This window comes from Genypterus blacodes, unplaced genomic scaffold, assembly GCF_046128005.1.
Source record: "Genypterus blacodes isolate CSIRO-AG114 ecotype Tasmania unplaced genomic scaffold, CSIRO-AGI_Gbla_v1 ptg000440l_1, whole genome shotgun sequence".
Lineage (NCBI taxonomy): Eukaryota > Metazoa > Chordata > Actinopteri > Ophidiiformes > Ophidiidae > Genypterus > Genypterus blacodes.
The window spans coordinates 45,001-62,198 of NW_027467210.1; the positions used below are offsets into that span (position 1 = coordinate 45,001).

General features: G+C 45.5%; 1 protein-coding gene across 1 annotated transcript; it reads left to right on the forward strand.

Annotated features, from left to right (window-relative positions):
- The first annotated feature begins 10,727 nt into the window (after nucleotides 1-10,727).
- slc26a10 (solute carrier family 26 member 10) lies at nucleotides 10,728-16,469 on the forward strand. The gene is made up of 18 exons (XM_076139675.1): nucleotides 10,728-11,342; nucleotides 12,024-12,134; nucleotides 12,299-12,456; nucleotides 12,577-12,741; nucleotides 12,814-12,966; nucleotides 13,072-13,154; nucleotides 13,237-13,384; nucleotides 13,474-13,587; nucleotides 13,689-13,766; nucleotides 13,855-13,950; nucleotides 14,303-14,409; nucleotides 14,650-14,719; nucleotides 14,810-14,992; nucleotides 15,163-15,217; nucleotides 15,317-15,405; nucleotides 15,487-15,541; nucleotides 15,627-15,733; nucleotides 15,824-16,469. Exons 1-18 carry the CDS (start codon nucleotides 11,078-11,080, stop codon nucleotides 15,860-15,862), a joined length of 2,076 nt encoding a protein of 691 aa, XP_075995790.1. The 5' UTR covers nucleotides 10,728-11,077; the 3' UTR covers nucleotides 15,863-16,469.
- Nucleotides 16,470-17,198: the final 729 nt, after the last annotated feature.

Genomic DNA, 17,198 nt, shown 5'->3' on the forward strand with positions numbered 1-17,198 from the left:
CCCGAGCATCAATGTCATTCAGACAAACGGAGAGCGACGCGTCAAGCTTATCAGTGTCAACGTCAAGCTGCTCTCCGGGATTTCCACCGCGCTCTTTTCCCCACAGCTGAACAGACGGCTGTGCTTTGCAAAACAAACCAACAAACAGGGAACGTGAAGAGTGTGATGAAAGAGTAAACAAGGCGGCCCGGTAACATGCCCCACAACCATGACACTTCCTAAGTAGGTTACCGTGTGTGTGTGGGGGAACCCGCCTCAGCTCCGGTGCCACGGCGCTTCAGGACGTTAGGGAAGTTGGGAGGCTGATGAAGATCGATCAGTTTGCAGGACTTTGGCCTTGAAGTATCAAAACGTGGCCACCGCTTACGTCCCTACAAAGCAGGTTCATTATCAAGAGAGATTACAGCGAGTCAATCGATTGATGTTGCTTCGCTAATTGTAAAGCGGCGGATTCAAAAGCAGATGTTGCATTTCAAAGCAGTTGTGAGCAAGGAGACAGGTTATGATTTATGCTAAAATGTGTGGCTTCAAAGCAACGAGCGCCGCTTCTAAACAAATTGAACAAGTCAAGCGCTATTCACCCAGGACCAGGAGGGAGCCCGGCGCGTGCAGATCAGAGGCACACGGCTGCCGCTTGTAATATCACTCAGTGGAGGAGGGGGGGTCCCACCGGGGGAGGGGGGGGAAGGCGGCGCGGCGAGGCTAACGCCAAGCGCGGAGAGGAATTATGTAGGAACTCGGCTACAACACCTGTGCAGAAGCTTCATCCAGCCCCTCCCCCCTCCCTCCTCCATCCGTCCATCCTATCCCCTCCTGAAGCATCAAGCACTCCAGGGAGGGGGTGGGGGTGGGGGGGGTGCAGATGGGTGGGCAGCACCTTGAGACTTGACATCCTTTCTGTGGATGGCACTATTATTTGGGAGGAGATGGCAGAGTTGGTAAAAGACGCGGGGCCTGTCTCTACATACTGACGCAATTTTAGTAAACACGGATAAAGAGGAGCTACGAGTTGAGAAGACAAGCTGCATGAGTGTGTGTGTGTGTGTGTGTGTGTGTGTGTGTGTGTGTGTGTGTGTGTGTGTGAGTGAGTGGTGGGGGGTAAACGTGTTTGTCTTCTGAATGAGGCAGAGCCGTCTTTGGGAAAATAGGCGATTACATAGCGGACGATTAGCATCAGCAGGAATCCTTCAGCACGTCTAACACGCTGAACACACAGGGTTAACGGGACAACAAGAGGGTCCAGAGGGTGTGTTACCTCTCAACACACACAGAGAAAACAACAGGGAAACAAAGACAAAACAAGACGGAACCCACAAGAGTTTCACACTGACAAATCTCACAAAATTACCTGATAAAATCCAAAATTCAATTCCTTTCAGGTCTAATTTTTGAATTTCCTCTTTAGTTTCTATTAATGACTGAAACACTAATTGGGACAATGGCTGCATAGACACACACACACACACACACACACACACACACACACATTTTGAAAAATTATAAAGACAAAAATGATCAATCGAATTTAATTATTTGTGTATTTTGAGTAAAGCAAAAGGTAAAATACATCACACACAGTTTGGAGTGTGTCTCCTTCACGGAATGATCCAGAGAGAGGAAGCAGAAACAGAAAGGTGGAAGTATTCAGTGATTAATCCTGAGTTTTAGATTACGGGAGCTTTTTTTTTCTTCCTCCCCCTTTCCCCTCCCCCCCATGTTGACGCTTCCATACATGTAAGCAGACAGACTGCACGGACTCTCACAAGTCATTCTCCCCGTCTGTTTTCTTCTATTTGATGCAGCCTCAAATTGGGACGGGGAGAAACGAATTGCTAAATTTTTAATTAACTTCATAACATCTGCACTTGTGCTTTGAGAGAGCAGCAGCCAGATTTCCTTTTAACCTATTCCAGCACATTTGCACACCAAGGTAAATCTTGATGCTGGCACTCTTACAGAAAGGAAGAGAGCGAGAGAGAGCGAGAGAGCGAGAGAGAGAAAGAGAGAGAGAGAGAAGAAAAAAATCAAAAATGGAAATGAACTCTCACTTGTGTGCGCAGATCAAAGAGGCAGAATTATTCAACTTTTTGCCATTGCTTGATCTTCAAATAAGAAGAAGGGAAAAGTCGGGGAGATGTGGACGGATGAATCAGTTTGAGTTAGAGCTTTCTTTCGTTGCTGTATGCGGGGCCATTTTCCCGTTTGGTCTATTTACGCGTACATCTTCCACTTTCATGTTTCAACGCTGCGCTGCTTTGTTGTACAGGCCAGACAGGAATCTAATTAAACTGCCTGTAAGACGATTCCTAAGCATTTTTTAAGCCTCGGACAAATGGGCGATCCAACCAGCCGCCGCAGTGACACAAACACAGACACGCTATAGATGAGATACCGTGTGTTCAAATGAACAAATAAAGCGATCTGACACACATCCACTCACTCTGCACTTGCATTCAATAAGATACTTCGTGCTTACGTTACATTCTGGACTCTAATAATACGGCCGGACTGGATTTCAACGCAGCAGTCACTTTATACCTGCTTCCTGTAATCACACGCATCCAGTAATCCCTGCTGACTAACGCACAAATACTGCCACTCTGTCAGAGCCCGGGCAGCTGAGTTACTCCTGCGCCGCTCTCTTTAATATTCCTGTACTTCAATTCCAAACTGTGTTGACTCAATGTGTGACCTTTGACCTTCCATTGCGCTGATGTACAATGACATCTGGCTGCACTGTTTTCATTCTGTCTGTCTTCTGTAGAGGAATGTGCGGCCTGACCCCCCCAAAGACAATATTATGGCTTCACTTTCCCCGTGTGTAAGGAGAAAAGAGAGGTAAAGTGGATTATATACTAATGATTACATGAAAAGGTTTAAGGGAATTTAATCCACCCCCTTATTCCTATTCTACACCTGAGTTTAGACCATCTGTTTAACGCATCACCGCACACAGAGAGTTGGTTCACAGTTCACTGCCCCCCCACCAGAGTGAGCTGCTGAGGAGGCAGCAGGAGAGGAGAGGAGAGGAGAGGAGGAGAGGCAGCAGGAGCCTCTGTAAACAACAGGACAATGGATCACATCTGGGTCACTCTTATTACTTCATATTAAAGGAATCAGCTCAAACATTGAGCCTTGAGTCACTTTACACCCCCTGTTAGTTTTGATCCCGTCTCCAGTCTGTTTTGTCAGGTCGGAGTTCTGATGAAACAGGAGCAGGCAGTCGGTCGGTCCGCCCACGTTACCTTACCCCACCCCCCACCCCTTCAAGTCACAGGCACCTGCATGGGCAGCCCTTCACTGATGTGGGTGATATCACAGCACACCAAAGCTCCTTCAACAAATCTCCCTTTGATACAGCACACACAATGATGTCTCTATAGGACACCGCCGTACCTTTCTGTGTGTGTGTGTGTGTGTGTGTGTGTGTGTGAGGGGAGGGGGCACAATGAGGCAATGAGGCTTCTCAAACAGAACAAGAACACGACAGAGCCAAATTACTGTAGTAAATTAGACATAGCTGGTCCTGGTTAGGTTTTCCTTGAGTTCTTCGTGTCGTTGCTATACCGGATCTGTCCACAAGAGGTCACTGCCGCCTTATTGTCTACTCCATGCTCTTACAGTACATCCCAGTTTTTGTCCAATCGTATAACTGAAGACCTGATTATAACTCTATCCACCATCCCAGTGTTGCGATGCCTGAATGAGGATGTTCCATAGTGTCCACATATGTCAATAATAAACACACTCATAAAGCAGATATGTTGCTTTTCCTTTAGGTTTTGCAAAACACAGTAACTGTCAAACCAGGACAGCGTGTTTAATCAGTCAACTAAACGTGAAGTTGGAAATAAATAAATAAATAAAACGAATATTTATTACGTCCAAATTAAACAACTTCCCTGAATGTGACTACATACGATTTGTTACCCTGCTTTAAATGAGGGGAGTCCATCTTTAGGACGCTATTCCATTACAATAAGCTATTTCCCTACTCTGAAACTTAATAGTCGTTGTTGTTGTTTTTGCTCTTTGCTCATTGTTATCTCCTACATGAAATAAGATATAATAAAGTCCCCAAGACAGAAATGAAGAAACGAAATTACAACCAATAAACCATCTTGAGTATGAAACCACAAACCGAGTAGCTTACGGTCAACAACATAACTTTGTTGATTTAAGTTTGTTGTATCACAGCCTTGAGAACAAACTCAAGAAAACTATTGTGTCTGGGCCAAACAACCATCACAGATCCTGTAAAGTGTAAACTACAACAGAACGTCACATTTTCTCTGAATCGCACAACTTAATCAAGACAAAGTTCATTAATTATCAACCAACTCCACATGATGTTTACAGCTACATTCACTGTGTTGTTAAATGCTAATTTTAATGAAGTCAATGGCCGGCTGCTACAGAATGCAGAGTGTTCGAAACCCCAAACACACACAGAGTAAACATTAGAGTAAATGTTGGACTTACATCCCTCAGGTGCACGGGGAGGTGGCTGCTAGTGTTGCTCTGTCGCTGGACGCGGTGGGGGCCATTGTTTGCTAATGCGCTAGCCCCGTTAGCTCCGTTAGCCCCGTTAGCCAACATGTCAGCTGCGTCTTTCCTCTGACACCTAGTGGCCAAAAAGTGATTAGAGACGCAGTCAGGACAGCTATTCAGTCTATGAGATAATGTTACAAGTCGTAAAACTCGCAAAACTTCATTCTTACAAGAAACAGTGTGAGATATTTCTAGTTCAAATTCAGTTTTAAAGTTCACAAGCGAGCGAATGTAACGACTTGTTGCTGGGATGATGACAGATTAAAGTTGGGACATGAACTGGGATCCATACGGTGAAGGACTCTGGTTCTGGAGCTAAACACATTTAAATCCATTTACATGAGAGCAAAAGTTATTAAGCCATCACTCAACACAAAGCTAATAGTTTACAACTGATCTGGTAGAAAGCACGGATTCAAACTGATTTGTATTTGGGTGCTGAGCAGGACACAAACCTACAGTAGATCCTATTCTATGCTGTCCATTTGTTCACCAAACTCCTACACTGCTCACTTTATAGTTACTTTGTGAACCCGACTCTTCCCACCCTGTCTGCTGCCACTCTGGACTGCTGTGGAAGCCCCCAGCTGAGGGGCTTTACCTTCAGGCTGTAGATATAGAGTTCCCACACAAACATACAGAGTCTCCTTTGTTTCCACAGCATGTCGCAGACAATCTGCCATCATCTTTGCAAGTAACCACGCTGCACGTGGGCAATTTGTTTTACTTTAAAAAATTAGGTATCCAGCTGTTTCTGCAGGGTTCATTTGATTTGTGTTTGTATTGTTTGTACTCGTAATCTGTCTATGTCATTCTGCATGTTGTGTTTGTACTAACTCAGATAAAGAGGCCTGCTGAAACTGTAATTAAAGTACAAAAATCTCTCAATGTTTGCTGGTTTGTAATCTAAGAGAATGAATCCTCCAGATTGAAACATATTGTTCTGAACTCAGCTTTCTCTTCTGTTCTTTGCTCATAAATGCACGAGCACCCAACTCCCTCCTCTCACTCTCACAGGTGAAGCTTGGTAGGTGACCTCCTCCATCACCAGTCAGTCAGTGAGCCAGCCATTCACCAGTAAAATGTACTTAATAATAGCGAGACATGACTGGATCGAGTTTGTTTGTGTGGCCCAGTATAACGTTTCTGTGTATGCACAATATAAGGGAAGGACTTTTGTGCATCTATCAGTGTTTGTAGAACTCCTCTCGTGAACCACTGACAGATTGCAACCAAAAAAAAAAAAAAAGTAGAGAGCCTCCTCACAGCCAGCGAGGCGGGGGAGCCCCCAGGCTCTGGGCTTTGTCTGCCTGTTGAGTGGGGCCATCAGATAACAGCCAGGACAATGGTGCTCCATTCTGAGGGCTCTCTTAAATGAGCAGGAAGCGGCGGTGAGCGCCTAGTGGAGGCTTCTGGTGGACTCCCTGGGGTCTGCTCAGCCCTGACGGAGCACGCCACCACTGAATGGCTGGAGAGCATGGGAGGAAATGAGAAGCCAGTGGCCACCCAGCCGGAGCCACGGCCCTTTGATGCTGTGCTGACTAGGTCCAGGGTGAAGGCTGGGAGCAAGGGAAAGGTGATGGAGAGGTAAAGGGAGGCAGGAGGGAGAGGAGAGGACGGTGACACATGGCACTTCCTCCAGGAACATCATAAAATACTGAAACTGCTCATATCACCATGTGAAGCACCAGAACACTCAGTTCTTGCCCTCTTGATGTCTGGCGACAGATCTTGTGTGTAATTGTGGCAGAATGCAGTCTGGCAGCACGGTTCAGGGTCCACGTCTCTTTGCCCTCCACCCTGCTGCACTCAGCCTGGTACGTGCTGCACAGGGTGACTGCTGATGCAGCAGCACTTTGAGGCACTTCCTTATACTTACAGTCGGAACCTGGCCACATCAATGAAGGTGCTGGGGCAGAGCCAAGCCAAGCCAGATTTCTATGGCCCTCGTGGGCTATGTGTGCCTGCAGGGACTTAAAGGGGAAACATGAGCATATTTCTAAATGAGTCCCTGAGTGTACTCTGTCCCTTTGTTGTTTTATTCTTTGCAGGAAAATACTACGTTGTATTAATAAACAGTATCCCCAGAGAGTCATCAGGTGCAGGGGCCAATCAGGATAGTTTTCCATTATAGTGGCAACATTGTTCCACATCACACAACATCGCGAATAACACGATTCCACCTGCTACAAGTTGTTTTGCGGACATTTTGGACAGTGAGCACAGTTTCTCTGCCCCGACCTTTAGGTGAGGTGAGCCTGGCTGCACTGGTGATTCTCAAGGACACACTCCAGCCAAGTCTCATGCACAACAACGTCACAAAGTGGATCAACTCAAAATCCCATCCCCTTCTCCCTCCCGGCTATGGCTGCTTCGGTTGTAGCTTATGTAACATGGTTTACATATTTGGTTGTGTGTGCGTACTTCAAAGAAATGTGCATCTTTCATGATGATCCAGGACTTCATACCTTTCCAGATCAAACTCCTTTAGGCAATGTGGTATGTTATGTTTATTGGGTCTTTTCGTTCTTCTCTAATGGAGACAGTAATGAGGGAATTTACCATAGGGTGGTGCCTGAAGGCTTCACAAATTATCTACAGTTGAAAGTGAATCTAGTGTTGATGGCAGACAATGCAGCAGCGGCTCTCACAATGAGGTTCAAGGTTGTGTCGCCGTTGTGTACTTGAGCCGCACAATGCTTTGGCACAGACTAGGAAGTGACACAACCCACAATGAGGCTCCTCAGTCAAACTGGGCCCTCTGTGGGTCACAACAGCCCCAGAACTGCTGGAGTCAATTATATTTCTATTATTATCCAAATTAAACCAGCAAAAATTGTTATTGGTTGCTATGAGACTAAACACAATAGTGTTTTTAATCTGTGGCACCATATCCTGACACGGGATGAGCAGGACAGTGATGAGCAGCCAGGAAGGGAAGGTCAGATGGGACTCCAGGTCTAACCTTTTGTTCTCCTCAGATGATAGACAGGCTCCTTCGGCTTTTTTTAGAGTCTGTTTTTGGTCCTGATACTCTCCAACATGGAAGAGCTGAAGACAGCACACACTTTACAGTACACTTCCTTTATCAGGGCCAGACCAAACAATGACACAATCCACCCACTGCTTAATCAAGTGGAAGCGGTAGTATGATCATGTCTTCCCCCAGGTTCAAATACATTAAGTTATTAATTCATCATCTTTGTCGCCATGAGAACCTAGAACATAATTATGAAGGATGCATCGTTAGTGCAGACGAACACACAATGTAGACGTAGGCGGGTGCTGCCTCACCCGCACAGGAGATGGATGACGCAGATGTTTGATAAATGGACAGGAGTGGTGTAGGTGTGGTGAAGGTCAGGAGATGTTCATCACCGCTGAACACTGCAACAGGAATTCAGCAACTCATGCAGAACTCAAGCAAGGTTAATTACTGTTTCAGATGGAATTTACAATTAAAAAAGCAGCTGAGCTTTGTGGTCATGGCCTCCGCTGTAAATATCAGAACAACTGAGGGAAATTCTCTGCATACTTTTCACAAAAAAGCTATTAAATTATCATCTACTATCCTGAGATGATATATCATATCATATCATGACATGGTTAATTACAGTCAAGAAATGAAGACTAGGTGGAGCAAAGGTCCTGAAATGCTAAAAAGAATGAGATCTTTCTTTGATTATTGTTTTTCCTGAATAATGGAACACAACAAACTACCATAAACTATACACTTTTGAAAGTACATCAAAGGGCTCTTAGACAAATCCCTGAATTGTGCTCAGCTCTTAACGTCTGCAGGAACCCTGGAACAGTGTGAGTGACACATTACAACAAATCCATGAACCTACAGGAAGAATTCTTCAGAGAGAAATGATTCATCGCTCCAAAACATTGTAAATTCATGGACAGTGAGAGATGAGGCGCTAATGGATGGAGAGGAGCCGCAAACGGAAAGGGATGGGAGAGGTAAGGAGACGGACACACACCCACACACCCACACACACACACACACACACACACACACACACACACACACACACACACACACACACACACAGAGGCTTGGCTGCCAGCACACAGCCTCATAGACAAGGTCATTTCCAAAGCACATGCCATGGGGGGTCGGGACAAGCATCCCATAAAGCAGATAAAGAACAATGGGAGGAACTATAGCCTGCAAAATGACTGGAGCCTCTCCCTGGATGAGAATAATAGAGAGACTCTGTAGGATCAGAACACACACTCAGCGTGAAGGAGACAGGCTGAGAGGAGATGTTTTCATAGTGTGATTAATATTAACGCAACAAACAAAATGGAGTCATGAGATCTGCTGCCAAACACAACCACAGATGGTGACGGAAGTTTTGACAAAACTCACAACTCTGCATAAATGTTTTAACTGCTTGTCTTCTGAGAAAATGGAGCACACCAGCAACCACCAAGGCGCCACTGTTAAATGTCTTATCAGGACTCCTTTCTACTTTCTACCTACTGCATGTTCACCTATTTGAACAGCTGAAGCGATGTTGTGGTGAAGGGAGTGTGACCTCACATTTGTCAAGCAAAGCCGGCCGTATCACTTGACACATTTTGTGTCCACAGCAGGGTGTTGATATCCTGTTTTTAAGCCATCTTAACAATCGACTGCATATTTCAAGATTCCAAATTGGATTAGATTGTCTGAACCAACACGACGGCGAGCTTTCTGTGCCACTCAGGTATTCACATCGTCTTTGTTTAAATTCATAAAGACCCGTCTGTGTCGGTGTCTGTGTCTGACTGTTCTGCAGTAGGGGTCTTGGTCTAGCGTGGGGTTAACACTCCATATCCTTTTCCATTCAACGCATTGTTCCTTTTTACCACTGATTAATATCTTGTTTAAACAGCCTGCAGACACACCACGCCATCAGTATGTTCATAAATCCTCTGGAGCTGATCAACACAATGGCCCACATTCCTGGCATTTGGAGGAAGTCACTTGTATCACTGCATCTCCTCTCCACAACCGAGGAGAATTCTAGGAACATAACAAAAACACCTCTGTCTATGCATATCTGTTTACTTCATTAATAGAAAACACAAGGCAGACGGAGACACATCACACTTCAGCAGGGCACCCATCCAGCGCCCAGCACCAGCCGAGGAAATAACAACGGCATGTGCAGAATGCCCGGTATTATTGTTATTTTTTCCTTCTTCAAGTTTGGGATCGACAACATGAAGATATTAGTCAAGATTAGACTAACGGGCAGTACAGTACCAGTAAATGTAACTGATAGGCAACAAGACAGTCCATTACATCAAGCCACGCCCCTTTACCTGTATTACTCCAGCTAATAACACATCTGCATTGCTGCTCAGCTGCACTTTGACTGAATCTGTGCACAGCAACACAGGCCGCCAACGCTCGGTCCTCTTTGCTGCCGCACCGATGTAAGTCAAGTCACTGATTGCATCTTTTCCTTTTTGTTTTTGCTCTTGTAGACAAAGTTTGGGGTCCATTGAAGACCAAATGCATGGGTGTTGCCTGGAGCGACAATGGAAAACGGTGGCACTGCCTGCGTTTCTTCACGTAGCCCGATTTCTTTCACAGCGAAAGGGGAGAGGTTCATTCACCAGGGCCCAGAATAGGGTTTACACCAGAGATCTGAAGGAGTGATTTCCTTCTGCTTCATTTAAGGGTTTTACTTTATTACTTGAGATCTTAATGCACGCAAAGAAATCTGCATTACACCCAGTCATCAACCAGTTTGAACCCCGTCTGATACCTTTACTGCCACATTATGTCACACAGATCCCATTTGACCTGTTCCATCTTGTATGCATCCTGTCTCCGACAAAGAACAACATCTCGCTCATCACACACGGCCCCCCGATCGGAGTCAAGGTGTGGTTTGATCCATGAACCAGGCGGCCATGTGTGATCGAGTTACAAAGGGGTCTCATGGGCACCAGACTCTTTCCTGGTGGCTACACACTTTAAACGCCCTCCCAAGACAGACATCCATCCCTCTCGGAAATGAACTCCTCGCTAACAGATATGGTTTGGGGTTACACCTCAGAATCCACCAACAATGCCACTTTGATCCCTGTAGGCGTTTCACAGTGCTATACATTGTGTGACTTAATTGTACCTCCCCTGTAGCTCTCTGGAGGCTGGCCATAAGGGAGGATCTTCAGGGCTCTGTGTGTGTGAGAGAGTGTGTGTGCCTGTGTGTGTGTGTGTGAGGCAGAGTGTGTGAGTGACATTACTTTCTTTCAATTCTTTTAGCAGTAGGACCCTGAGGATTTATGAAGACATCCATCAACATAAAACCTGGAGCAGCAGCACACCTTTCTGTGGCGAGACAAGGATGTGGAAAAAGTTGGCCAACATTGTAACAAAAAATGGTTTGAGCCCGGTCATTGGCTAAGAAGCCCCTGACAGGAAAATGCAATGGCTCCTGATGTCAGGGCAGAGTTTGGTATATATGTAAAGCAATAGACTACAAGCAGACTAAACTCTCCACCCACCGGGGACAATATGAGCGCTAATGTGGCCGTGTACAGGAACATCTACACGGAGGACCGCTTCAAGCAGGCCTACGGCTCCGAGGATGACGCCGGCGGGAGCCTGCGTCTGCGGGAGAAGCTGGCCGGGAGGTGCAGGTGTTCGCGGAGAGCCTGGCTCCACCTGCTCCGGGAGAGGGTCCCCGTGTTCAGCTGGCTGCCGCGCTACAGGCTCAAGAAGTGGATCTTAGGAGACACCGTAGCGGGACTGACAGTGGGGATACTTCACATTCCGCAAGGTACGTGAACGCGTCTTCAAGAGGAAAGTAGAGTTTGGTAGAATCCGATAAACAAAAAGGAAAACGTGTTTGTACAATTTACGCGATCATTTAATGACGTTAAATTTAATTACAATACATTTTAAATGCATTATTATATGTAGCAATGTATGCGTGTATATTATTAATATTGTTATTATTATTATATTATTATTATATTTTTATTATTATTATTATTATTATTATTATTATTATTAGTTCAGTGTTCAATAATCGCCATTTTAAGAAACGATGCAAATGTATCTATTGTAATTTATCTATTATTATTATTATTATTAAATTAAATTACATTCATTACTAAATAGTTTTTCTTGACATTTTATAAAACTGAATTTTAAAATGTGTACTTTTATAAGCCGTTTATTTTATTTAAAAAAATCCCCCTTTCTTTCTTTTTCTGCTCATGTTTTGTTGTGTGATGTCTTTTGTAACTGTACGCTTTTTAAAGTAAAAATTTAAATCTAATAACTGTAAAAAGTGCACACATTGTAAATATGTAATCTACTGTTGTGGTTTGAGTGTTTGTCACTTTAAACACAAATGTTTTTCAAGTAAAGATGTTACATTGTGGATGTACAGTATGAATTTATTGATAAATTATCTTTCTTAATTCCCCCCTCTCACACACACACACACATACAGGCATGGCCTTTGCTTTACTCACATCTGTTGCTCCCATATTCGGTCTCTACACCTCCTTCTTCCCTGTGGTTCTCTACATGATGTTTGGCACAGGTCGCCATGTTTCCACAGGTAAGACTCGTCCAGATCACAGCTTTAGCTTATTGATCATGACAGTAAACATCATTCCAATCAGCACATGGAGCTGCTTTGATGTGGTGGAGCTGTGTTGTTGTACATGTTGTTACACATTCAGCTCATTTCTCCTCACCTCAGTGTTTTCTGACTTTGTTCAGGTACGTTTGCTGTGGTGAGTCTGATGACCGGCTCTGTGGTGGAGCAGCTGGTTCCGACTCCTCTGGAGATGAACTCCAGTTCTCCTGAAGCGGCTGACTTTGAGGCGCAGAGGATCGGCGTGGCCTCAGCTGTTGCGCTCCTCTCAGGAATCATCATGGTAAACAGCACTTGGCCTGGCATGGCAGTGCCTGGCTCACATTCTGCTGTGTGTTAAGACGATCAGATCTGATTCCCTGACACGACACATGAGTTCACGTGTGAATCTCTTCTGCCTCAGCTCTGCATGTTTAGTCTTCAGCTGGGGTTCCTCTCCACCTATCTGTCCGAGCCAATCGTTAAGGCCTTCACCAGTGCCGCTGCCTTCCATGTTACCATTTCTCAACTGCAAAGCATGCTGGGGCTGCGTCTCCCTCGCCACACTGGGGCTTTCTCCCTTTTCAAGGTAAACACAGATTCATGACTAGATCTGGAGCTTTTTTCTCCGGGTGGGCGCTTACTGGATTTGTGTTCTCAGACTCTGGCGTCTGTGTTGGAGAACCTCCCTTACACCAACACGGCGGAGCTGCTGATCTCCCTGGTGTGTTTGGCCGCCCTGGTGCCAGTTAAGGAGATCAACATGCGTTACCGGCAGCGCCTGCGCACACCGATACCTGTGGAGATCCTCACAGTGAGTCTGGCTCATATTCCAATAGATGAAGTGTTGAAGGTTTGCTCGTATTCAGTCATTTGCAGGTTGATGTGATGGTTGATCATGTGATGCTTCATTCTTCAGGTGATCATAGCGACAGGAGTGGCTTATGCTTCATCGCTGGACTCCACTTACAACATTGCAATCGTTGGCCACATCCCTGCTGGGTAATTAAACTTTTTAAAACATATCTGAACTGATCTCCTTGAGCTCTTTGTCTTGTCTGACTCGTGACTCTCTCGTCCTCAGGTTCCCGAGTCCGAAGATGCCGGCCTTGCACACTTTCCCCGACATTGTGGGAGACACGGTTGCCATAACGTTTGTGGGTTACGCAGTGTCGGTCTCGCTGGCAATGATCTATGCCGATAAACACGGATACTCCATCCATCCCAACCAGGTAAAGATAGGGAACGTTGCTCCGTCTGCTGGCTGAGACCTCAGACTTCCTGCCTGTCTGCTCACTCTTTGTGCGGTGGTTGATCACAGGAGTTGCTGGCTCATGGGATCTCCAACACCGTGTCCTCTTTCTTCACCTGCTTCCCGAGCTCGGCCACTCTGGCTACAACCAATATACTTGAGAGCGCTGGAGGATACACACAGGTACGGCACGCATCATCATCATCATCATCATCATCATCCTCCTCCTCCTCATCAGTTGTCAGTCAGTAATCGCCGCCTGTTTTCTGCTTGTGTTACTGCAGCTCTCCGGTGTGTTCACTAGTCTGGTGGTTCTGATTGTCCTGCTGCTGATTGGACCGCTGTTCTACTTCCTGCCAAAGGTGTGTTTATACGGGCGTCTGTGCTTATAAGGGCAGGACGGCGAGAGAAGCAAAGCAACCTGACGCCATTCTCCATCCCTCTCCCCAGGCCGTGCTGGCATGCATCAACGTCACCAGCCTCAGGCAGATGTTCCTGCAGTTCCAGGACTTACCTGAACTCTGGAGAATCAGCAAGATCGACTTTGTAAGTGGCATCGGTTGATATTGCGTAAGACCTTGTTTTGGAGCGTGTTCTGCAAAGTGATGTCTAAATAAGCCACAGGAGGATGAAAGAGGAGGAAAGATGGTTAATGAGTTCCCTGGTTACCTCCGGGTTAGAAGCTCATCCATGAAGCTCAGCTAATTGGGTTTTCCAGTGATTTCACACACACCTCTGTTGGTCAGCTCAATACTGCTGACACTGCAAATCACTGTTTATCCTTCAACTCAGCTCTCATTGTCTGGCAGGAATTAAGTGTTATTTTCATTGTTCCATTGTTAATTGTTGTATCCTGACATGAAAATAACCCCCGATGGCCTCGCGCCTCTTTGTGCAGGTGGTCTGGGTGGTGACCTGGCTGTCTGTGGTGGTCCTCAACGTGGACCTGGGCCTGGCCATCGGGGTGGTGTTCTCTATGATGACCGTTATCTGCCGCACACAAAGGTACAGTCTCCATTCGCTCAGCATGAAGCTTTTGCCAAATCTCTATTTTAAACATGAATCGGGGTCGTGACACTCATTCAAAACAAAGAGATTGTTGTGTTAAGTGTTTTGAGAGTTATAAATCTCTGGAGAGAACCTATCAGTCTCCCAGACGAAGGGCAGCCGGCCTATTTCTGTGCACATTCTTATCCTATTTTATATTCTTGTATAGCGATTAATATCCTAACAATGGATTGACAGGGCGGGCTGCACGGTGCTTGGACGGGCCAGCAACACAGAGATCTACAGACCTGTGGAGAACCACAGCAAGGTGAGAGGAGAGAAGCACACAAACTAGAAGCTGATTCCCAGATGGAGTAGAGCAGCAGGTTTAGTTTGGTTTATCCTGTGCTCCTCTCAGTGCTACGAGGTTCCCGGTGTGAAGATCCTGACCTACAACGGGCCCATCTACTACGGCAACCGCAGCTTCTTCAGGGAGGAGATGAGCCGGCTGCTGGGCCTGACGCCAGAGAGGATCCGCAGCCGGGAGAAGGCCAGGAAAGCTCTAGAGAAGCGGGAGAGAGAGACGGCGGTCAGCACCGTGGTGAGGCGGCAGAAGACGACTCAAACCACGAGTTTGTTACATCCTGACCTCAGTATTAGGAGGCTCTAGATGGGGATTTGGTCATAAAGTTTAAGGGTTTAATACATAAGAGGTCAGCTAAACTTAAAAGTAATCATTTGAGTTTCTTTCTTTCCTCAATCGTCCTTTAGGAACGAGGCATCGCCAACACTTCCTTTTCTTCAGAGAACGAATTCTTTAAATCTGGTGAGTAACGGAGACTCTCACGGGGCTCTGAGGGGACGAATATGAAGCTCAAACAATGGAGGAAATAGATTCATTCTCATTTTAAATGGTTTCAAACAGAAACAGCAGAGAATGAGGTGCAGGTGGTGCTCATGGATTGCAGCAGTGTGACCTTTGTTGACGTAGCTGGAGCGAGAATCTTCACACAGGTGAGTGAGGTCAGCCAGGACGTCTGTGTGTCCCTCAGTCTGTCTTCATGCGTCCTCATGCGTCTTTTGGCTTTTTTGCAGATGTGTATCGAATGCCAGAAATTTGGACTTCACGTGTATTTGTCAAACTGTAACGGTAAGACGACACAAGGTCAATCATTCATCACACTAGTTTTCATCTAAGAAGGCTATTTAAAATGTATTTCCTCCCCGTCCCTCAGAGCGAGTCCTAAAGATCCTCACAGCCAGCGGTCTGATGAACTACATGAACCCTCAACATATTTTCGTCACCGTCCACGATGCTGTGATGGAAATTCAACAACAGAAGGTGAAACACAGACGAAATATTACAGATACGGAAGACGGTACATTCAGGATCACGTAAACAAATGTGTGTGTGTGTGTGTGTGTTTCATAGGAAAAACCTCCAGAAAACACCACCACCGTTTGGGTGTGAGGCCGACGATCTGTGCTACCATCCACCGAGCATGTGGGAGGAAAGAGAGAGAATGAAGAGGACATGAGGACCTCGCCTGTCCTGTCACAGAGAGACATCTTGTCCTGCTCCGATGTCGTTTCACAAAGCAGTAGCCTGTTGTAGCACCACGTTATAAAACAGAACCGCCATCCCTTTACAATGTCACCATCTTATGGTGAAGAATGGTTTCCTGTCAGACTCAAATGGGTTCAATCAAGCATCAATATCTTATAGTTACAGCAAGAAATGTATGGGTCAGTAATCAGTATAGAAATGTACAAAGTATGAACCAGATATGAATTATTTTTGTGTAACTTTGTTCTGTTTCTTTGTTTATGGTCATATATGCTGGAAGTGTAGGTTGGTGTTATTTATTTAGTCTCTACTGCAATACAGAGATAAATAGAAGTGCACTGAATACTTTGTGAACATATTTTGTATATTTATATCCTTTGGAATATGTGCTTGAACATGCAATTGTTAATGCCTTGCTCATGTTGCCTTAAAATGATCTTTAACTCCAAAGAGACTGCACAAGATATTTTGTATTTGTTAGCAAACTGCCATCTAGTGGCAATAAATATATCTCCAAAACCTGTTTGTGTCCCAGCTTCAGATAACAGAGATGTGGGTTCTTTCATGTTAATTATGAGATGGTCAACATCATATCAGTGTTCTGGTTGGTTGGTTTATGAGGTTAATACAGTATTGTGGAGGGGGATGTGAAGCCTTTTATCAGGTGTTGGCGAGAAATGAAGAGAAGCCTTTGTATTGAGTGAGCGAGTGCAGAGCAGCTGTGTCAGCGCCGTCTGATAACACAGTGGTCTGTTAAGTAAGCAGCAAGCAAACAGTCACATGGAGAGACGCTGCAAGGCTTCAATGTTTGCTTCCAGGCCCACAAGCTGACACACCTAGAAGCTCAAACATGAAGCAATCTAATCACCATATATTACTACAATACACTGTGACACATGACAATCAAACTAAAAGGACGCTTTTACACAAAACATGGTCAAAAACACTGAATTATGTCCACAGGAATGATGTGAAAGCCACATTTACCTGTGCCTCCATCACCACACTGCCCCCTGCTGTCCAGCAGCTAAAGCTTTTGTTCCCAGAGCTCCTCATCAGAATCCTGCTACCTTGACCTGATAAAGCTCGATGTAGTGTGAGTTCAAAACCAGGGAAAAAGCAAAAACTCATTATTTGCCCGCTTGATGTTGGATAGCCAAGTTATTAATTTTTTTCCAGTGCATATTTCAAAGAGGCCTCCAGACACTGCACCCTCTGGGTTTTCCCTTTAAAGCTCAAG

Excerpts from the sequence above, each read along its gene's own strand:
- slc26a10 (XM_076139675.1), top strand. The coding sequence starts at position 11,078 with ATGAGCGCTAATGTGGCCGTGTACAGGAACATCTACACGGAGGACCGC. Across the intron at positions 12,967-13,071 it reads TACCTGTGGAGATCCTCACA|GTGATCATAGCGACAGGAGT; the intron begins GTGAGTCTGGCT and ends TTCATTCTTCAG. Across the intron at positions 13,588-13,688 it reads GCGCTGGAGGATACACACAG|CTCTCCGGTGTGTTCACTAG; the intron begins GTACGGCACGCA and ends GTGTTACTGCAG.